The 24,054-nt window shown below is 26.1% G+C and overlaps 2 protein-coding genes across 7 annotated transcripts in view; one reads left to right on the forward strand and one right to left on the reverse strand.

Annotated features, from left to right (window-relative positions):
• Window positions 1-711: 711 nt before the first annotated feature.
• Window positions 712-7,193, forward strand: LOC126900215 (protein singed wings 2). 3 transcript variants are annotated; one of them, XM_050675742.1, is made up of 10 exons: window positions 712-790; window positions 1,045-1,206; window positions 1,318-1,480; window positions 3,573-3,732; window positions 3,836-3,987; window positions 4,992-5,180; window positions 5,442-5,600; window positions 5,663-5,776; window positions 5,851-5,940; window positions 6,476-7,191. In XM_050675742.1, exons 1-10 carry the CDS (start codon window positions 765-767, stop codon window positions 6,656-6,658), a joined length of 1,398 nt encoding a protein of 465 aa, XP_050531699.1. In that variant the 5' UTR covers window positions 712-764; the 3' UTR covers window positions 6,659-7,191. The 3 variants fall into 3 exon arrangements, with proteins under 3 accessions (XP_050531699.1, XP_050531700.1, XP_050531701.1); XM_050675743.1 differs by having other exon boundaries at window positions 5,666-5,776; window positions 6,476-7,188; XM_050675744.1 differs by lacking the exon at window positions 712-790 and having other exon boundaries at window positions 1,131-1,206; window positions 1,329-1,480; window positions 6,476-7,193.
• Window positions 7,194-7,249: 56 nt separating this feature from the next.
• Window positions 7,250-24,054, reverse strand: part of LOC126900216 (uncharacterized) — a 55,941-nt gene continuing 39,136 nt past the window's right edge. For 2 of the 4 annotated variants that reach the window (XM_050675746.1, XM_050675747.1), the window contains 8 exons: window positions 14,258-14,314; window positions 13,723-13,915; window positions 13,469-13,642; window positions 13,231-13,389; window positions 13,080-13,147; window positions 9,448-9,619; window positions 8,638-8,764; window positions 7,250-8,523 (listed from right to left, as the gene is read on the reverse strand). In XM_050675746.1, the coding sequence (XP_050531703.1) occupies window positions 8,439-8,523; window positions 8,638-8,764; window positions 9,448-9,619; window positions 13,080-13,147; window positions 13,231-13,389; window positions 13,469-13,642; window positions 13,723-13,915; window positions 14,258-14,314 (1,035 nt within the window). In that variant the 3' untranslated portion in view covers window positions 7,250-8,438. Of the gene's footprint in view, window positions 8,524-8,637; window positions 8,765-9,436; window positions 9,620-13,079; window positions 13,148-13,230; window positions 13,390-13,468; window positions 13,643-13,722; window positions 13,916-14,257; window positions 14,454-24,054 lie in introns of those variants that run through there. The other 2 variants (XR_007702820.1, XM_050675745.1) reach the window with 2 other exon arrangements.

Here is a 24,054-nt window from a genome sequence, read left to right on the forward strand (position 1 = left end):
TTTTTACCCTGGTACAAGTGGCATCATACATATCTTCTATTATATTAAGGAACTTTTACGGGACTCCTTTTATAATTAATGACCACTTTAAAACCTCTCTCGGTACTCTATCATACGCTTTCTCCAAATCTATAAATACCATGCACAACTTTTTCTTCTTTTTCTTAAACTCTTCTATTAGTTGCCTCACAAAAAATACTGGCTCCATTGTTGCTTATCAGTCATAGATCCAAAATAGTTTTTAGATACCGATGTCTTATTTCTTATTCTCTTATGCTTCTATAATTTTCACACTCTTGTATGTCACCTTTACCTTTAAATATCGACAACACAATACTATTCCTCCATTCATTTGGAATTTTCCCTTCTAATAAGATTTTACTTAAAAGTTCCTTCAACTACCTTATGTCAACATCGCCTAATATTTTCCATACTTGTAATGGCACTTCATCTGGTTTTACTGCTTTATTCTTTTTCATTAATGCCACAGCCTCTCATCCTCTATCTCACTATTTAAATCTACGAGTCCCTTATTTCGCGAGATATCCTCTAATGTTGAAATATTCATTGAATATTTAGGTAAAAAGTAAATTAATGCTGTATTTTGTCACAAAAATATATAATCTAATGTTTGTTTTTTACCTTGAGTCATTAAAATGTCATCTTTATCTTGCTTTGACGAGAGAATAAACTCCACTAAGTATAAATAATGGTTATGAGTGTATCCTCTGTTTAGTATCACCAAACTTAATAAAAATTAGAAAATGGATGGTTACCAAATGATTTTTAAGTGAGTTATACCTACAATATTTAATCTGTTATTTTTTTATTATAGAGTGAATTAAGTTGGCTCTATTACTGGGGTATCATTTATGATACATAAATTATATTACTAGGGTACCAAAAACTTCATGTTTTCATTTATGGCAACTCCACACTACCCCATTACATTACCTACAAAAAAATGCCTAATCAATATTATATGTACCCGAAAAAATTGAAATAACTTCCTAAACTATTGTAGTTTATATTATTAATTCGTAGGTATTTGTTAGTTCTGTTGATACAAAACGATGCTAACAGCATCAAACTAAGTGAATTTTGTGCTCCAAATATACCTCAAAATAAATGTATCAGTATTTACAGACCAGATGGACTACGAATCGGCTGCAGTGGTGGATTTCATGGTGATTTTTTAGATGAAGAGTAAGAAAAATTAATATGTATTAATTTGTTAGTTTTATTTACTAGTGTGTAGAGATGTGTATTTATACTTATACATAATACTAATATAATTATTATTAAGATATTATTTAGATATTTTTCAGCTCATACTTTAATGTTTTGTCATTGGCCATTTGACTATTTTGAACCGGCAACATCTTTGTATATATATTCTAAGTTAGCAAAATTTACAATAATAAATAGCGAGATCAAAACAATTATTGGTGTTTTCCCAGAAAATATGCAAAGTTTAAAAGTAAGTTGTTAGACTAGATAAGATTAATTACAAACTTCCAAATGCTGATCATTGAAAAATTATATTTAATTTTTAAATGCACTATATTTTTATGTATTATATTAAAAGTTAGTACCTCGCAAATCACAGCGCCGGCACTGTTCAGAATAGAGCTGAACACATAATTGGTCAATCTGGATTATGGATTAAATCTGCCAATCCAGTTTATCAATTGAATCCGTCATTTGGGAATATGAATGGTAACCGGATTATGGTTCCTAATGTTTTAATTCGAAATACTTATTAAATTCATAATAATTATTTCCATTATATTAAATAAATTTAATATTAATGATTTAATTATAGATATTGAGTAATCAATACTTATTCTATACTACAAAATGATAATTTTTCGAATTAACGGATTATTTAAATGGGCGGTAGTTTTCAATCCGGACTTTTTGCAGAATGAAGGATAATTATCATCCAATTCTTTATTTATTCATTATTATTAATTTTAATGCTTCTTATACATTTTTTAAATTTTTTGTTACATTTATTAATTGTCATGAAAAACTAAGCTTCGCCTAGCTGGGATTCCTCTTCGAGCCGTCATTATAAGTAGACCACTGATTCAGGTAGGAGTACTTGGCTACGCCGAGTACAATAAGTGTTTTGTAGAAAAAAATATTACATAAGAATCAGTGTAAGAAAAATATATTAAAAATGTAATTATTAAAATCAGGAAATTTCAAAAAGGTTGACGTTTATTAATGAGGTATTCTCCTTAGGCGTATTCAGAAATTATTTTAGGAGGGTATTTAATATTTTTTTACTTTGTTAAACATACTATAGAATTTTTTTGCTATAAATCAAAGTGCTGATCAAAAAAAAAATGACATTAAGTCCGTATTTCATAGAAGTTGCCTAAAAAAATATTGATAGCGCTGGTTCAAAGGGGGGCCATTTCCCCCTTTAAATACACCCTTGGTAAAAATTATTAATATTCTAATTATACGTTGGACAATGTAAAAAATTTAATTTTGATCAAAATATTGGTAGCTGTGATTTGACGTTGGAATGTTGTCCAACGTCAAAATTTTCATACATGGATCCCAATTGAAACGATAAACTCATAGACTCATACATGGGAAAAATAAGATTATTAATAATGTAATGTTCTGATAATGAATGTATAGAATTATATAATTATAACCGTCTTGAAATGTATATATAACATATGACAATCCTTGATAATATATATATAAAATATAGTGCTAGGCGCATATGCAAAATAGTGTCCTAATAAAAATACATATTACACAAAATAAGGTTCAGAATAAACATATGCGTAAAAATGAGTCAATGCCCATATTAAAATCATGCGTGTGGATTTAAAATAAAAAAAAAAGCTCGTAAAATGGTGAAAAATGAACGGATTGAATTGATTATTTCATCATATCATTGGGCCGGTTTGATGAAAATTTCAAACCTTATGTCGTAAAACGCTGTCGTCAACAAGCGTTTTTATTGAAAACGGTCAAAAATTTAAAACGCTTGCGAGCGAGCGGCAAACATTTTTCGATTTCCGCCAATAATTTTCCCGGAGTCTGGTAATTGAGTACTTTGGTTGAAAAAAAAAAATTCGAAAATCGGAGCACGCCAAGTAATTTTCCCAGAAAAGCGTTTTTTCCTTGTTTTATCATATAATAAGATTTTTATAACCTAACTTAATAGGGTTGTACTTTTCATATTACTATTCCAATACGTTTAATCAATCAAAAATATTTAATAAATACGTATTTGATAATTTCTAAAAATCAATACTTGTATCAGCGTCATATGAAAGTTCATTAATTCTTAAGAAATATCTCTTAAGATATTTTTCGGAATATTGACCTCTTAATTTGTCTTTGACCGACTAGAAAAAACAAATCGTATTAGAAATCATAGACTTGTAGTCACTTGAATAACTTGTAAAGTCATGGATGAAATAATAAAATTAATAAATAATTTTATTTTAATATTTTTAATCTTAATAGCTACTTACTTTTGCTTTTTAATATTTCTCATATTCATCAATATATTATTGTACATAATAAATATTTTTCAGACTCTAAATTTATCCCACTTAAACTTAGAACGAATTGAATCGTCCGCGTTTATGCATTTGTCTTCTTTAGAGATATTAGATCTAAGCTATAACAAACTTAATCAATTTTCTTTTTCAATTATTGAGGATATGACGAAATTAAAACAAATTTGGTTAGCAGGTAAGTTTTGTTTACTCCTACATTGGAGGTAATTTTTAATTAGTGAAACTTTAGTAGTGAAGTCAATCTCCATAAAAATTGTCAATTACATATAATTTTGTAGGGCAATCATGGTTTTGTAAAAATGATATGACGTGGTTACTTCAATCTTCAAAGGAACCTTTTATATTCAAAGTAATGGATGCAGATAAGATGATATGTGGTGGTTATAAATACATTGGAAAACCTATGATTCCCGTGTTGCGTCTTTTATACGTTAGTAGTTCATTAATAATTCTGTTACGTAATAGTTTATAATTAAAAAATTTATATACAAAGTATGTATAACAGAATAAAAGAAAAAACTAAGTTTTATTTAATTATTTGCTAATTCATCATATATAGTTGTTATTTATTGAGTAATTATTTTAATAATAGGATACACACTGAGTTTATTTAAAAAATCAACCTATTTATTTTTTCTAGTGCAAATTAAATTATTTTGTCAATGAGTTCTCTAGAATTCTTTGTGTCTAAATATATATTTATTTTCGAAATCTTTGCAGATTATTATGGTGGATTTTTATTTTATATATCGCAGTGTGAATGTAAGATGGCCGTATTTCGCAAGTCATTTCGAGAGAAAGGCTTTTAATTACGATCTCCCAACCCGTAAGATTAATATTGTGTTTATAAGTTTTGTTAAGTTCGAGTTAAATATTATTGCTTGCATATTTCAATAGAGAATAATTAACTTTATTGTATCAAAATGTCAAACAACATGAATTTCGATAAATGCTGGCTTTGGAAAAATATTTTAGCCTTTTTAAATGAATAAAAATTTACCATTTAAATTATAAATCCATTTATTTATTGACAATAATATTGGTGTTAATTATTATTATCAATTGAATAATTATAAAATATTAAAATACAAAAAGTGCATTATTCTTGTTTTCAATCGTATTTATTTAATATATTTTCTTAAGACTCGAATGATACGGTAGATTCGTACGAAACAATATATGTTGAGAGACGGGAACTAACAAAGAACTTTTTAAGTCCAACTTTTAAAATAAAAAAATATAACTAAAAAAGTTAAATAGATTAACTCAATGTTGTTGAATTAAATATTTTAGTTTTAAATTAATATTATAAATATATATTTTTAATTTTAAATAATATTAGCCATATGTGATTAATTCTTACTATCCAATTTTCACAATGTTCAATTACAATAATACTAACTAAAAAATAAAAATTGTTTTTTTAATGTTTAGGAAATGGAAAAGGAATGTCCTTATCAACCAGATAATTGTATTTGTACATTAGATAATGTAGTTCGAGGAAGAGGAAATTATTTTTATTTACATCCTCTAATAACCGTAGATTGCAGTTATAGAGGGTTAAAAATGTTACCCAAAAAACTTCCGCATAATACAACGACATTATTAATGCAAGGCAATCAAGTAAGAAAAATGTTATTATATTTAAAGCTATTAGAAAAAATTCAATATTTCCTAAAAATTAAAGTTTAAAATAAATTTAAAAACAAATCCGACCACCTTCATATTTTTTTTTAACGATACAACACAAAATAAATTATGTATAAATAATTCAAAATTACACATGTCATTTTGAAAACAAAGACGATGTAAATTAATTGTAAATGTACATTGACAAGGTAAAATTAAAAAATTTGATGAGGTAAGTAGTTACATTTTATTTAGGTAACATCATTAGAAGAATTGCTGAACAATCGGTATTATGCAAAACTTTTAGATCTCCATATGGACAATAATCTTCTTAGTTCAATAAGCATATTGGAAGGGTCTCATTGGTTAGCACAATGTAGAGTTTTAAGCCTTAAAGGAAATAACTTATCTAAAGTTAGTAAAAAACAAAATCAACAATCTTTCTGAATCATTTGAATCATTTTATTATTTTTAAGCAGGTGCCGACCTATGCTTTGGATAATGCTTTCCAAAGAAATCGTAATATCGTTCAACTCTACCTAGGAGACAACCCTTGGCGATGTGACTGCTTATTTGCACCTTCATTTCAGGTTAAATTACACCCTTTGTATAGATATTTTTTAATCAACATATTTACTTAATATTGTAACTAATGAATGAACAGGATCTTCTGATTAAATACCAATCATTAATAATAGACCAATATGATATTAAATGTTCTGACCAAGAAGACGATGAATATTATCTAACTCCCGTGAGTAAAAAATACTAAGTGAATTGTATTGGTTTTTTCAAAATTTTATATGGCTTTTATACGTTAAGAAACAATGTTTGAATTTTTAAATAAATACAAAAAATAACTTTATAAAATTTATAAAACGTTTTCAAATATTTCTGCGGATCGTTAAATTTTACACTTGAAATATTTTATTAATTCATCCATAAAATTGCCTTTTTTATTTGATAACTTAAGCATTTTTTTTGAAATTTGAATTAAGTTGACGAATGATGTAGAAGTAATTTCTTAATCATTATATATTTGTTCGTCATAAAAATGTCTCAAAAATATTTATTATTTCATGTGTATTATTATAGTATTTATTTAAGGATCGTTTAAAAACTTTCTTAGAAGTAATAAAGGCTTTTAATTTTTAATCGTTTTTATTAAACCAAAGTCCAGGTACTAAAAAAAAATGTTTGGAAGAGATTGTAAATATATTTTTAATAATACTGTTGCCTTTAATCATTAAAATAAGTTGAATTTAGTATATTCTGATTTTTTTTTTTAGATACACGATTTGCCGCGAAATAGTCTGTGTAAGACTTCAACTTCTAGTCATAAGATATTTTTTGATGTATTGAATCTAACGTTAGCAAGTTTGATCGTAATTTTATTTTTAAAATTTTCCTATGATTATATACTTTATAAAAAATGTGGTAGACTGCCGTGGGTCGCAACCAAATTACCATGAATGAGAATAAAAATGTACTTCCAATTAATATCTTTATAAGTTTAGCCTGTTAAATTAAAAGTTTAAAATTGCTATACTATAATTATTAAAATAATCAAATTAAACAATTATGTAGTAACAATCAAATACTTAAGAAGTCATTTAATTTTAACGTAATTTAAAATTTCATTTAATAACATTAAATGTCTAATTTCAAAATAATAATTAAAATTTTTACTTTACGATAACATATTTAAGATTTGTATTATGTTAATCACGTAACACTTATGTTAATCAGCAAGAAATAGATTATAAACAAAGTATGTATGTAATGTGTCAAATATAGAAAAAAAGAAACGTTCGTATAATATGATCAACAGCAATTAGCTTATATTTCATAAATTAAACGGTTATAATTATTTACTTAAAAATCGGAATTTTTACTGTTTGTGATTTATTAGCTTCGATGCGAAGCTGAGGAGGTACTGGTTTTACTATAATGTGATTTATTTTTTATAAACTTCTTTGTATAATAATGTTATACACGGGGATTTTTAAATAATGAAAACACGTAATCTCAAGGTAATAATAATATTATTTTATTTATATGTTTAGTATGCTAATAATTTGATAATTATCTACATTAAAAATAGCTTTACACTTTTAAATAGAAATTCAACAAAAGACAATTAAGAAAAATACAATTAAAACTAATAAATGTATAACTATAAAATCTAAAAAGTAGGCATTGTTTTGCGAAAACATAGTCGGATTTAATTTATTTGAAACATCATTAAGAAAATAGTTTCTTAAAATGAATTAGCGATCATGAAAAAAAAAAAAAATGCTTCTAGAGAACTTTAGTTAAATTAATGACAAGATATGGGCGCTATCGAGCAAGAAGTCATTTTAGTTAAAAAACTATTAGTTCATTATTTAAATCTCAGAGAAATCAAGATATTTCAATTTGTTTAATAGTTAAGCCATTGTCAAAAAAAAAAAAATAATAATAATTACTTTTGCACAATGCACAAATGTATATAAAACAATGTTATTGTTCCAAAAGCACTTTTTTTTAGAGATATTTAATTTTCGTCAAATTTGTCAATTTAAGTATTAAATTAATAAAAAAAAAATTTTCCTAAATTAATCATGCGCACAAAACCAAAATAAAATCCTATTTATGTGAACAGTGTTATTTTTTCTATATGAAATGATATGTGCGTATCGTGAAAGGTATATCTTTATCTATAAAATTTGAGTGGTATACTTCTTAAATGATTTAAAAAAAGTAATTTATATCCTTACATTGCTTTAAATAGAATTAAGTAATAATTACAAATAAATGTGTTATGGTACAAACTCATATAACTAAAAATAAGGCGTACTTAAGAAAAAGTGTATTCTACTTTTTTGTTGGTCGAAGAAAAAATTTTAACAATAGTATAACTCGTATGTATTTATACATTTTGTAATTTAGCTAATATATAATCAAACAAGGTTTAGTTAGATTCAAATTTATTATTATATTTGATTTGTAGGGTATCAATAAGAGCTCAGAGGATTTTATAACACTTATTGAGAAATTTTTTTTTTGTTTTATGTATTATAGTTAAAGTTGTTTTAAATATATAAATTTACATGTTCCATATTGGGGAAGGGGACCAAACCTGATCTATATATTAAGGTGATAAAGTGCAAATGTGAATAGAGATTTATTTCTAAGGTTTTTCGAGGAATCGTTGTAATTATTCTAGGTAGTGAATGTTGTATCAGAAGTATACAATTTTTTATTTTATTTTTAGTAAATTTCATCTTGAATCACTTCTTCTAAAAACTCAGCGTAGTTCTGTTTGGTTTTTAAAATATTTTGTAGTTCATTGATTCTATTGATTGAATAGACAAAAATGTTTAGTAATGAATAACTAAATATTTTCCATAATTAATAGTCTAACTTGCTATTCGATAAAATTTTGAATGAAAAATTATCTAAAACTTACTCTTGTTCATTAAAAGCTTCCAATCTGTTAGATAACGTGTTATCATTTTGTTCGTTGAGTATGACTTTTATCATTTCTATTGCTGCGTCTTCCTTGGCTTTTTCTTTTTTAGAACCTTTACCTTCGGCTACGATAAAATAATGTATATCGTTTATTAAAAAAAAAAAAAACGATTAAATAAGTAAACATCTATTAAAATATTTAAAAAAAAAATTAAAGTCATATTAATGAAATTAATTTTTAAAATGAATGTAATAATAATAATAATGTCGTATAATAACATACAACAAATATTTTCTAAGCAGTAATAAAGAATAAAATTGAACATTTATACATAAGGGTTAAAATGTAACACTTTAACCGTACATACGATGTTCTGTTTTAAATAGTAAAAAATTATCCATTTTACGTCTCTATTTATTTTATAATGAAACTTAAACAAATTTTTGAAAGCATTTTAGAGCATTATTTTTTTAAACACTTTTCTAATTTAATTAGATAACGCAACACTTTAAAAATAATAAACCAATTTAAGAAATACTTTTAAGAAAATAACGTAAAAGAAAAAAAATATTAAAAACATTTATTAGGGCGTAATAAGGGAACGATGAAAGAGGATACATTCCTCTAAATCAAAAAAAATTCTTAGTGAAAATTTCATTTTTTTTTTGTTTGGACGGGATAATGAAAAATTATCCTATATATGTGAGATATAAATCATAGTCACGTCACTGAAATTAATTATTGCTTATTAATATTTATATGATATTGATAGTATTAAACTGGAAATAATAAATACATAGTTTATACCGTATAAACCGTACAAGGTACACGAATAGCAGTAAACTGTTTTGTAGCTTGTCACGTCTGTTCCTATGATACGATATGTAGCTTTGACTTCTGAGTCAATAATTTTTGAGTTTAAAATTTCAATTGGTGATTTTATAATCAAAGCAGTTTCTATGTTATCGTCGTTTTTGTCCTAAGAAAATTTAAATATTTTTAGAGATAAGAATTTTAAGTATAATATAAGGCGCAAACTTATGGATTAAAGATATTTTTACAACTATCATTGTAAAGATTTCATGTGTATTTAAATATGTCTATCGTGAACTAATGATTCAGTATCAAAAACGTACAATTTTTCTTTCAAAACTTTAATAAAATTTTAACTTTTATCCGTGTTAGTTGTTAAACGCAGTCATTTTGACGTAATAGTATCTCATTAGACCGATTCTTATTTTTATTTTTTATTGGTAAACGATTCAAACTTTATTCATTTCCTTACCATATAAAATATATTTACCGTATAAAATATCTTAAAGATAAATTAGAAATAGTCAAAGTAATATTTTTGTTAGTGTTTTTTTACTAATGGTTAATTTGATGGGTATCATTTAATTGGAAGCAAGTCGGAAATAATTCTAAAATTTCGTTGATTCAGAAAAAGAACAGAGTACCTAGCATTAAAAAAATACTAACATTGATTTTATGTCAAGTTTTTAGCTATTTGATTGTATTGTGTACCTTATTTATATACACACATATGTATACGTGTAATATTAACTTTATTCATTGTAACACCTTGGAGTTTGTTCAATAAATATAATTATTTATTAAGAGTAAGAGAATCGTTAAATTACAAAAGAATATATATTCATTTAAAGTTTATTAAACATTACAAATATGTGATGTCTTGCAAAGAATTACCATTCAACAATTTTTTTATTTTCAAATTAGTTTTAAGTGCATAGGTTAGAACATGCTTTATCTTCAATAACATTCTTCAATATTTGAAACAAAGACCTTACATTATATAAAAATATGTATATACTTTTTTTTTTTACATGCAAAGTGAGCAAAGTATTTAAATGTGTGATATGTCTATGAAAGGGTCTTTATATTGATAAAAATGTGTTAGTAGATTATTCACCTAAAATTAGTTATTATGACTAGCTGCATAGATTTGAGGTATTTTATGAATGTTAAGGCGTTTTGAGAACTTTTCTAGTAAACCTATTGACACGAAAAGAGAATTTAGAGAATCTGTAATTTTTATATTTGTAAATTGTAGGTTAATATTTTTATTGGATTTCTATAGATTATATGCTTTTAACGAATATTATAGTTTAAATATTTTTTGCGTGTTATAAAAGTTACAAACAATAAATCAAATATGTTTTGAAATTAGGTCAAATATTTTGACTTATCTATTTATACGAAAATATAACATTTAAAAATAATATTTTTAAAAATGTTCATTATATTTTACTTTTCAAAATTGAAATAAAATTTTATAGCTGTTGAATATATTTGATAAAAAATGCAATTAAAGTCTGCTTACAATAAATTTATAGTTATCTTTAATTTTTTCATAGCGTTTTTTAATTTATATACAATTTATGTTTATAAATAGTTTATTTTTAATAGTGAATACTTCTTATGATTTAAGGTTATGATTACAAGGTTGTAAGGCGCAAGACGCCGAAACCAGTGGTGGACCCTCACCCTAACCCCAGACCCCCCCCCTCGGCGCGGAGACCCGTTATAAAGGTAAAGACCCCGCGGACCGAGGCCGTTATTATTGGTCCCCTCAAAGAAGACCAAAAGTACTCGGCTATGATCAAGAGGGTCATGGCAACTGTCGACCTCCAGGCGTTGGGCGTCGTGGTCTCCGGTACCCGCAGAACCAAGACGGGAGCGGTGCTCCTGGAGGTTCGGGGTACCGGGGCCTAGGCCGACCTGTTGGCCGCTTAGGTTAAAGAGGCGCTTCGCGTGGTGCAAGGTGCCCATTAGGGCTGCGCAACCACTGGTCGGGCTGACGTGAATCCGAGTGGGATGGAGCACGTGCCNAGAGGCGCTTCGCGTGGTGCAAGGTGCCCATTAGGGCTGCGCAACCACTGGTCGGGCTGACGTGAATCCGAGTGGGATGGAGCACGTGCCGGATCTGGGTCCCAAAGAACAAGGGACCGCGCTGCTACAGGTGCCTCGAGAGGGGGCACGTGCAGACGGCCTGTAGCGGTCCCAACCGGACCAGTGCGTGTTTCTCGTGCAGGGCAGAGAGCCACCGGGCCAGTGACTGCCCCAAGAAGGTGGGAGGACTGGAGAAGCCTACCTAAGGTATCTCCTGTCCTCTAGCTACTTGTGTGTTTCTGTGTATTTGTGAATTTTTATGCCAAGCCACAGCAAAGCACTACCCTCACCTCCACGTGGTGCGAACTGGACAACGGATCCCACTCCGGGAACAGGCTAACGGGGGAGGCCACGTCGTGTTGTGACTCAGCTCTTGATTAATTTCGGGCTGAGTCACAACACGGCGGTGTGAGCTTTATAGCGACGTTGGTCGCCCTGAAGCAATACCTCACGGTAGTTCCAGGGCGGCCGACATTATGTCGACCGTGTGGAAAAAAAAGGTTATGATTACAAAATTAAAAAAAATTTGTACATAATTATAAATGTGCTAAACACTTGATTATTTGGTACCTACGTTATTTTCCGAATTGTTTTTCTAAACGAGTATTCTTTTTACAACCGGATAAACATTAAAAGATAAGATCCACAATCAGTTCTAATGCTAGACATTAAATGTACACTTATTAACATTTAAAACTTGTCGAATGCAATAAACTCTTGGAATGTGTAGAACATGCAATGCCTATGAGTATCATTATGTTTTTACTCTTAGAGGTGTTTGTTTCTATAAGGACAGTACAAGGTGTACTGTACACTGTAACGATTCGATATCAAAAGTCCTAGTTACTATAATGAAGTAATTTATACTTCAAGTATTCGGTTGAACATTAATGGATACAATTATATTGGTGCGTTTATTCATCGAGAAAAAATAATTATTTCATGGGTAAAAATACTTTTTTTTAATACATTGGAACTGATATTAAATACTTAAGAAATGTTTATTATAAAAAAACATATCAAACTCAAATATCTTGTTACTACCTTGTGAATTTTGTAAGCAATTATCATCATAGTATGATACTATGTAATTTTGTAATTATGAGATTTGAATGTAAATTTTTCACAATCTTATTTCTAGTAGTAAGAAAGATTTATTGTAAATATTGTTTCACGTATAGTAATAATAGTACAAATAATATTGAGTCAAATTAAACGAAGTATTAACTGAATTCTTAAAATATGAATTATTAGTACAGAATGATCGAGTTTTATTTTAATAAAAACTTATATAGTGTAAATTTTAGTAAATTGTTCTATTAAAATGGTAAAGCTTTTATATTTGAGATGTTTTAATCATAGAATTAAGTTTCATAATACACTCAGTGTTAGTATTAAAAAGAAAATTTAGTTTATTTTACACTTTTATTATTTTAGTGACACGTAGATGTTATTTCTTTCTTTTGATAATTTTTTTAGTTAGCCAAAGTCTAAAAACTTTTCCAAATGACTTATTATTATGCTCTTACCTTAACATCTTTTGTTTTTCTATAGGCGCTTTTCTTCAATCCCAACTTCACTGTTTTTACTTTAAACTCTAAAAAGAGCCATGAAAGCATATTAAATAAAATAAAACATTTTTGTAGAGACAGTATAAAACTGTAAAATCTTTTGATTTACCGTCCAAAAACTTGTAATCAATAGAAGCATTCATTAAATCTACCACATTATTGTACCTCGCCGTCATGGACTCAATGATGTCATTCAACCATTTAACTTTAACCTTTTTTTCCTCCATTGCTCTTTTTCGCTCTAGGTCTTTCCTTTCTTCTTGAAATCCTATACAAAATAACTATATCACATATGCACATACTAATTGCGTTAGTTAATTAACAAAAGGTTTAACAAACTGTATTACTAGTGTCATCGTCCATTTTAAAAAATCGAGTTCTGTTCAACGAATGATCCATTACTGCATCAGTTTTTTCCATAGTGAGTAAGTTCCTTAGTCTTGTTAGTAAATCGTGACCAACTAATAACTGGTCCAAGAGGCGTTCTTCAATTTCTTGGAACCGATTGTTTGATAAATTTTCTAAATAAACAAAAACTCAATTATAAAAATTTAAAAATTGATTGTTTGAAATCATATTAAATTTGAATTAATCAACTAACCGTTGGTTTTTAAGTGCTGACTATCAATGTACAATTTCGTTATAAAATTGTTTACTGTAAAGATGACTTGAAATTTTTCTTTTTCATAAGATTCTGCATTTTTCGGATCCACGCATAATTTGTGTCCTTCCCATACTCGTAGCTGTTGAGTTTGATTGTGTTTTGATGACGTTGACTCAAAGACTTGGTCTAACTGAATAGATACAATTTTTACTTTTATTGACGTATAAGAAAAATGTTTTTTTCTGTCACGCAATTTTTAAGACATATTATCTTGAAAAGCAGTAAGAAGTAAAAATTTAAATTGAAGATTTCTTTTTTTGTTTTGAGAACAAAGATTTTTTTATCAAAATCATAAAAAAGTTTTAAGTTTGTTTATAGTCTGTGACATTGTTAATGTATCTTATGAACAAAACCTTTTTAACTAAAATACACAATTTTTTTATTATTTTAACCTATACAAAACATAAAAATAATATTTTATTCTATTAAATATTTACTACATTTTAGAAAATATTTTATCGAAAATAAGTACCTCATCAAGTCCTTCGATTTCTTCGGTTTTCAATGATATTTTACGTTCATCATCCATCTTTGAAAATGTTTTATGTTCAATTTGATAAAAAAAAATCAGATTAATGTTGTATAAAACATTATTTATCATGCACAATTTTAACAAGTTTCTCTAAACATGACTTTGGTTTTACTGCTCTAAAGAAACTGTGCTTTTGTCAATATCATTCGATTTTTCAAAGACTATTATTTTTATTGTCCTGTCATTCTATAGCGGTGCATACTAGCGCAACTATGGTAATAAGTTGCACAACTAGACTTAGTTTGTTTTGCATTATATTTAGTTGTTTTTATTTCTAAGAATAAAAGTGTTATAAATTTATAAATAGTCAAATTGCTTTGATATTTCACGCGTTTGTCAATTAGATCTTTTTAATATTTAGTATTTAGTATTTAAGAAGTAAAAATTATATATCAACATTACCGATTTCGTAGAAAATAATTTTATATTATATTAACTAAATATTTGTTTCGCAAATCATTCGTATATCTTTAGAGTACAATTAAATTTGTCAAACTTTTTGCTTATAGCTGAAAATTATTTTAATTCGAAGTTTAATATTGGAAAATTAATTATTTTCCTAAATTTTTTATAAAAATTTATATAAAAATAATTATAAGATTTAGCTTAGAATGTTACTTTCAGCTGATGTGAGCATAGAGGATGTGGGAGATCGTGTCAAGTGGAAGTTTAGGATAAGGGTGGCCGACCCAAGTAGTTGGGATTAAGGGGAGGAAGAAGAAGAGCTTTGAATATTACTTTATAAAATTCCCAAAAACACTTATATTTTTGATAAAAAATTTTATCCATCATGGTCGTGAAAACAAATAAATTACAGTTTTTATGAAAAAATCATTATGTCAAACGAAAACTTGGGGTAAATTACTTAATAAATCACTGTGTAGAGTATGTATGTAAAGATTTTCATATCAACATAACATTCTCAATGGGTTGGGTTGGGTTTACAATATGCCATTGTAAAATAGTGAAATATTTCAAAAAAATGTAATGCACCTCGCTGTACATTATTATAATTAATGTTAATATATAAAAACAAAATAATAATTTTTAACTATCAAATTTTCATACACAATTTATCCTGTTATATTCTATTACATTTGATCTACAAATGTTTTTCGTTCTTTGTGTGTCTAAACTTAATTATTAAATTGAGATTCTTAGTAGTCAAAAACAGAACACAAATAGTTTGTTGGTGCAGAATTCTTATTTGGTCCGTCTATTTGAGAAATATTAAATAAGTAATTCGGAAAAAATATGTCATTTGGTCAGTCAAAATTATAAAAATGCTATTGACATATATCGTTAAAATTTGTCTTAATTATAACTTGATTTCGTTAATAACTATGTAACGATATGGTTACATAGTTATAACGAATAGAACTTTCTTAGCCAAGTATCCGTAGAGAAATTGCATGTTTTAATTTCCGTCGAACTAAATATTTTTCTATGTCCAATAAATGAAAGTAGATAATACATAAATAAACCAATGTGCGCGGTGTATGTGAAGGTATACATTTCCTAATCAGCTTTATGTATCACTATTTTGTGGTTGATTATTCTCAGGTGGGATTCATGCATATTGTAAACGTATTCTGTGTCCTACGATATTTTATGCTGATCTTAACATTTACGTTTACTACGTACACTATAATGTACGCTAGGGATGAGTCATAAAAGTCAATGGGGCCGAATCCCCACTAAACCCAATTGCGCTGTGGTTTTTTATATTATATTTTCATTTTGTTCTATTTAAATTTTTATAAATGCCGCCCAGCAAACGCGTTTACCGGAAATTTGATATTTTCGACTTTTAAATATGAAACAGTAGCTATAGAATTCCAGATTCGCATATATGATATCTATTTTTGCATAACATTTGAAGAATGACTCTGATATTAAGATTTTTATTGTTTTGAACCCTTAAAGCATAGTTTATGCTTCATTGACATAAAACAGACAAAAAGTCATTACGAATATTTAATGCGATTTAATGAGTTAAAATGAAGGTATAATAGAAGTTAATTCTGTCGTAGAAGTTATTTGAAATAATTTAGTTTAAGAATTTTACAATAAGACAATATAATAATAATGTCATTTCAACATAAATTTGCACTGATTTAGCACTGAGGATGATTTAAATGTATTATTTGAACGTATATCTATCGGTGAAAATATTTAAGTTTTCGGTGTGAGGAGCAATATCTAATAGTAAGAAAGATGCAATGTGTGTGAGGTAACCATAAACTTTTCTCTCAGGTGATTTCATAGATCGAAACTTTGTTTGTGTTGATTGTAGAAGAACAAAATGGCTCTTTTATGAATAAAATTCAAATTTGCATCGAAAACTTTTATGTTGGGGGACGATAAGTGACCTAAGTTTGTTTTGCTAATATTAAGATGAATGCCGCGAGTACCACTTCGGCAAACATCTTGATCGTACATATCGCTGGGTTATTTTCAAAGGCCTTAAAATACCGTAATAATATAATTAGTAGCATAATATGAACAATTAAATTATGACTGTTGCGAAGCCATTACAGACTGGGCAAATGAAGTGGTATAATTTAATATAATAAGAATTCGTTTTTGATTGCTTGATTATTATTATTGTTTGTCATACAATTTGTGTGTTCAAAATAATTATAAATATTTTTCGACGTTATATAGTCGTAAAATGATATTAGATTTATTAAATTTTTAGGAAAACAGCTCTATGTGTTTTTCATTTAATATCAACTACCGGTTAAAGTTTCTAAATATTATTTTATCATAATTCCAATAAGATCAAATGATATAAACGGTAGTATAATAAGACCAAATTTAGTACTTAAAAGCTCGTAAGCAACCGAATCAAGTTTAATTAGATTGATCTACTATTAGCAATTTATTATTTTATTTACATTAATTTAGTCTTAATTGTACACTATAAGTGGCATGTATACAAAGTATATATGTACATTTTAGAAATCTTAACTACTTTTAATAGGATTATTGCTTACTTATAAATCTAGTATACATTATAGGTGTTATTTGCGTCCTGACCGTGGAAAATAATGTAGACACTAGAGGATAAAAATCGAGGCGTATTAGTAATTAAATGTGATTAAATAAATTAAACTCACTAGGTATTGGCAAACAACAAATAAATATATAATTAATAATTACTACAAGAATATTGACGGTAGGATGAGTTTTGAAATTCTACAACTGTGATAGATTACATGAGATTGCTTCAGATTTAAACACATTTATTTATTGTAAGAATATTACGCGTTGTATTTTCATTTACTTAATTCGTAATGCATATTAATTTGCATGAAGGGAAATACTGATGACAATTCTACTCGTCTGTAGCCCGGAACTACTGTCGTCGAACTAAAAAAGGGTAGTAGTGTTTGAGTGACCGTTAAAGACATAGTTTATGATACAATCATTTTTACGTTATTTATATTGTCAATAATTTAACTTATTTTATCCAACGACTTCCGATCCTTGGTTTCGACTAAGATCCCCAAATATTAAATGGACCCCTAACATATGATGGCCTCCATAATATTGATATGTTTTTGTGTATTAATCGAGTTCAGAGATATATTTTCTATCTTTTTAAAACATTTGTATATGAATGAAAAACAAATAATTTAAAAACTTTTTCAGCCTTAATTGTTCTATTAATGATTTTTTTTAATTGTCTAGAATAAATTGTATTTTGTTATGTAACATATACAAATCATATTTCAATTATCTTTGAAATATACTATCGTCAAAGAAAACTGAATAATTTATAAATGAATGAATAAAAAAAAGTTTTAAGTATTATAAATAAATGTTCAATCGTAAAATAATGAACACGAATACTTTACCATCTGTATGGCTAAAAAAACTATTAAATAAACAATTAACATAACTAGGATTGTTACTTTTACAAAATACTGATTGAACAACACTAAATCATTTTTGTTAAACTAATATATCAAATTGTAAAAATAACAACTTGTAAAAATTTAATCGTAAGAATTTGATAAAAACTTCACACGTGATTTTTTTTTTACTATGACAAACAAAACTTTTTGTACTTCTTGTTTATTTTATTATTGTGTATACAAGGTCGTGTCGTTATCATACCACATATTTTGATAAGGTGGCAACCACCTTTCAATGACCTGAGACGAAGGAGATGAAAGGTGTATTTACAATATTACACGATGTCTTTTAATTTATAAGGGGTGCGAACAGGTGTTATTTAACATATTTCAGGAAGATAACAAATAAAGTATTTGTTTTGGTCTATAGTATACTTAGAATGAAGAGTAGAAAAAAACTTAAATGATTCATAATTAAAATCTTTGATTATATTATTATTATATTATATATAAACTTTATATTATATTGATAGAATTGCATTTAATTGATTAGCTCGATCAAACAAAATAAAATAAATAATTGAAACATTAGGATAAATTACGCTTGTTAAAAATATTTAGCATTTTAACAAATTTATTTTTTGGAAAAATATTACATTAAATTAGCTCTATAACCAAAAATATATTTTTTACTTGTGAATATTACGATCTTTTAATATAATTTATAAAAAATGTTGACACCAGAATTAAAAGAAAGAAATGTATTTGACCAATAATTTTTTAATTATTAAATAATTAGTTTATTATGAATTTATTTTTAAGCAATATAATTTGATAATAAGTATGTTTTTTTTTAAATTCACATATGCATAATAAAAGATATATATTTTTGCGATTAAAACATTTAATTGTAACGTTATAATTGTTAAAATTGTAATAGTAATTGTGTACCAAGTAAATACAAACTATAATATATGTATAGTAAAACTCAGTTCAATTTTATTTTTATATGGTATAAATTTCAAGTTAATTTTAAAGCTTAATACATTATTATCCTTATTCAATTGTTATGTAAATAAAGTGTTTTATCATTAGAATCTAAATTTTCAGTAAAATATATAAATGATCTGATAATCTTCATATCAACTTTAGCCAGTATCCTATTGACAAAAGTATTATAAGTTTCCATAAAAACTATACATTTTCTAATTAAGGGATCAGTAATTGAGTTCTCAACATTTAATATCATGCTATCTTTTTTAACTAATGTAGACAAGTTTCTCATTTGTACATATTCTTTTTCAAGGTTTTCAAAATCGGTGTCTATTTTTATTTTGTCGAATAACGGCGGAACAGCTTGTAATCCAGTTACTAATGTATTGTAAAAATCTTTTCTTTTATTACATGTAAACAATTCTTTGTTTGATTGTAATATTTTGTCGATAATATTATTAAAAACTGCATCATTATCTAAATATAGAATTTTTTTAAACTCTTTTAGTCTCTTTAACATCAATTGATTATATTTTCTAATAATACCATACGTTGATGTTGGATCTAACAATAAAAAGTTAGAAGCATCACCAACCCAACGAACAATTTCTCTATCCATAAAATTTCGATTCATATTGATTATATACCTACAAATAAATCGCACCATAGTATACTTCAATAAATCAATAAAATTTTGCCAAAATTTTCCAAGTGCCTTGACCCATAGGTCTGGTTGATTTTGTTGTTCTATATTTTTAAGATGCACTTTAATTGTTTCTATATCTGATTTAGATGTCGTTTCAAAAAAATGAAATAAAAGTGTCTTTATGATATCAGGTTGTTCTTCCAGTATTTTTAGGCTAAAGGTATGATATGAAACTCTTTCTGCATAAAGAGTATCAATCTGTATGAAAGTACTGTTACAATCAGTAACAGAATCAATTAAGAATTTGTTTGAATTCATCAAATCTACTGTACATTTTAACGATAAAATTGATTTCAATTGTTTGAAGTACTTAGATGTTTTATTTTGCCCATTATAAGTACTTAGAGGGTTACATTTTAATGAGTTATTTATAAAATTTGCACTAGTTGCAATTATTCTATCATGAAAAGATTTTATAATATCTGGATTAAATGAAAGTGTTCGATTTGTTACCATTTTCAAAAATAATTCATAAGTGTATATCAACCAAACCGGTTCCATATTTTCAAAGGAACCATCAGTGAAAAAATATGTTGATAATAACATGATCTTGGCTTGATTAACGAAAGAAAAATATTTAAAATTTTCTTCGTAAATATTTGTTGATAAAATGTTTTTTATCAAACATTGATGGTGAGTTGCTATGAACATGTAAAAACAAATTATATCACTCTCAAAATATTTTTTTATAACTACCCTCATATTTTCATTGCGTATTCCACGTAGTGCATCATATGTGACAATGGGTTTGTTATATCCAGTATCAAAGCTTTGCAACATCATGTAAGTTACTACTAAATCTTCATCGTCCAATTCAATATTTTCAGAAATTATAGCCTGGACAAATTTATTATAATTCAGAGTCACACAAACTGAAACAACTGTGAAAATGAACGTTTTGAATAAAAGTAACATTATTTTAGTGAAATTAACTTCCGCTTTAAATTTTATACACAGAGAGATCGATAAATATATTTAAATTATGAAAACACAAAAAGTATGTACAATGCACATAAAGTGTTTAATTTGAGAAAATATGACATGCGACAATTTTCAAACTATTTTAATTCAAATTTAAAATTACAATATTATTAAGTTTAGTGTGCTATGTGTTCATTTTTTACACTGAACGTGGTAATTTAATTTGTGTGAACTGAGTGTAATTTGACGTATTTAATATATTGCACGTATATTTTTGCGAATTTCATCTCATATACAGGATGCTTAGAAAGTAAGGAAACAGGTAAATTGTTATGAATAATGAAAACAATAGAAACCCGTTTCGTTACTTATTGAACACTCTATATAATTTATCTTATAAAGACACCATTATAAAATTTACTCATTATAAAAATAAAATAGTTTGTATACACAATGGTTTTTATTTTTAGACATTATTTAATTTAAATAATACAGATTCAATATAAACCATAGTTTTTTTTATTATTTTTTGATATGATTTATTATTATAANTAATTTAAATAATACAGATTCAATATAAACCATAGTTTTTTTTATTATTTTTTGATATGATTTATTATTATAATCATGGCTATGTGTCATAGTAATTCAAATAAATTAACACATTAAAAAAAAGAAAGATCAACATGGTTTCAAGTTCAGATGGATCTTAACATTTTATACGCATACAAAGTGATAACATAAAATTATTTTATTAATAATTATTATTAATATATTTAGGAGTTTATTGATTTTTGAACTCTATCTGTAGAATTCGAAATTTTAAATATGTTTTCTTAAGTATTTTTCAATTTTTATATCATCTGTTTAAACAATGAATTTATTAACTGGTACTATAAAATATAATGTAAATAAATTTTATGAACCAAATAAGCCATATTAATAATTAAACTTAGTTTTTTAAAATAACTGTTTCAAAATGAAACACTTGACAGAATATTAAAATATGTTTTTGCTTTATTTTATTTCAATCATGAATAATCATTTATTTAACAGCATGTTGAAAAATTATTTTCTAATTTGTTTTTTGTCAAACTTCGAAAGTAGGATTAGAGTCATTTGACATTGAAATTGATGAGTAAAAAGTAGTTGCTTATGTAATCACTTCATAAATATTTTTTAAAAGTTAACTGTTTTATACCTTGAACATGTAATACACGTAGCTGTCACTTTATTATATTGACTAGAAAATCTCCTTTTTATTTAAATTTTAAAATTAATTTTAATCTTACTGAAAATCATAAATAATTTCTGTATGAAATTATATTTTGATTAATTTAATAGGTAAAATTATTAAATAAATTTGTGACATTGATAATTTTTGTAAATTAATAAAACAGAAATATAAAAATTATAGTAAGATTTACTAAATTCAGCAATAAATTAAAAAACAAACAAGTTATTTTAATAATGTTGCAGCATAGAAGTTTTACGTTAAAGTAGTATAGGCTTAAAATAGTAATTTATTAAATATAAATTTGATATTTATAATTTAATGATCTTTAGATTTAATATATTAATACATCCAAAAATATGCATTATAAGGGCTCAATTCAGTAAAATCTTTAGGTAATTTAGCACTTGGTGCAAGTATTATTTTAATGTCCCATAAAAAAATGTATACTATTTTTTTAATTGCCGAGCAATATAAAAAACATTTTTAATTTTGAAAAATATCATGGTATATTATGCTTTTTTATTTTGAGTGTTTTTTATGTTCTGAGCCTTTGCAAAGGTTAACTATTTAATTTTTTTTAAGCAAAGATAATTTATGTCCATGTTTCAATACAATTTTAAGGAAAATCCGTTTTCATTATTTTAATAATTAGAATTTTTAATATAAAAATGCGCTAATAGATATTTATTATTCTAATTTATATAGTCTTGAATGTAATAACGTTTTCCTTAACTTTTCTCTACTTTATGAGGTCGTGTATAATATAACAATATAAAGTAATATAAAAAGTGTGAAAGCGTTTAAAAGAAGAAGTGTTTGTATGAAATTTTAGGAAATTAGAATCTACACAAATTAATGGGAAAAGTTTTGAGCAAAATTAATTAAAAACAACCTACTTTAATTGAGAAAGAATGGGTCCACGATATATAACTAACTTTAAATATAAAATAAAACAGTAATCACAATAGTATTGACAATATTGTTGATTATATTTTTGGGATTATTAAACTAAACAAATTTATGCTTAATATATGATTGTTAGGTATTTTTGAAACCAATAATCAATTACAAAAAGTTGTTAACTTATCATCCTTATGACCAATTACTAATTACTGATAGTAATTCAATAGTCCAAATAAAAAAAACCCTTGAAAAATTTATACGAGTAGTCATTATTTTAAATGAAATGTTTTTTATTGTTTTACTTAAAAAATGAAAGGCCTTTGTAAATGTTCAATCAAAATAAGAAATTCTGTATTGAAAAAAGTCTTGATAAACTAGTGTTTCATACGTGGACAATAATGATTACAACAAAGCGACATGATTAGGAAGTACTTTGCATTTTAAAGCAAAAAAAAAAAAAATTGTATACGCTTATCATGTTTTTTCAAATACTCTTTTATTCTCCATATATTCTATCATTCATGACATGTAATTTACTGTTATAATATAAAATACTAATGGTAATAGTTAGAGATGTACCGAGTAGTAAATACATTTAGTAACAGAGTACTAAGTAAAAAACTGAACAAAAAAGTTCTTACAAACCGAGTACGAAGTGAAATAAAAAGGTTAAATTACATTGTCTCTTCATTTTAGTTAAAACTAAAGTATAGACTTAGGGTTTTTAACATATAAAAAATGTGATTGCTAGAAAGTAAAATAACCAAAGCATTTTTATCTACTCAATCATTGAAACTTAAACGATTGTAGACATGAAAATATGATATAAAAAAAATGTTAGGTTTGATGTAATGATTTAAAAAATTAGTCTACCCAAGTATGATAATTACAAAGCACTGATCTATTTTACTATGTTCTTAAATGTCGAATTTTAGTTTACTAAATAACAATTTTATTATATTTTTAGAATATAAATATAATAAATTGTTAAGTTAATTAGAAATAAAATTGTTTAAGCATAATTGCAGCAAGTTTAAATTGTTTTATGAAGGTGACTTTGTCATAGTTTTTCTTAAGTAATATAAACTGTGTTAGTTTAACTGAGTACATACTT

The sequence above is a fragment of the Daktulosphaira vitifoliae genome, unplaced genomic scaffold, assembly GCF_025091365.1.
Source record: "Daktulosphaira vitifoliae isolate Bord-2020 unplaced genomic scaffold, ASM2509136v1 Scaffold_3, whole genome shotgun sequence".
In the NCBI taxonomy this organism is placed as follows: Eukaryota; Metazoa; Arthropoda; class Insecta; order Hemiptera; family Phylloxeridae; genus Daktulosphaira; species Daktulosphaira vitifoliae.

Bases quoted from the DNA above. Each gene is read 5' to 3' on its own strand.
- LOC126900215 (XM_050675742.1), top strand. From the start codon at position 765: ATGGATGGTTACCAAATGATTTTTAA. The intron at 5,181-5,441 runs GTAAGAAAAATG...CATTTTATTTAG, and splicing joins TATTAATGCAAGGCAATCAA to GTAACATCATTAGAAGAATT. The intron at 5,941-6,475 runs GTGAGTAAAAAA...TTTTTTTTTTAG, and splicing joins ATGAATATTATCTAACTCCC to ATACACGATTTGCCGCGAAA.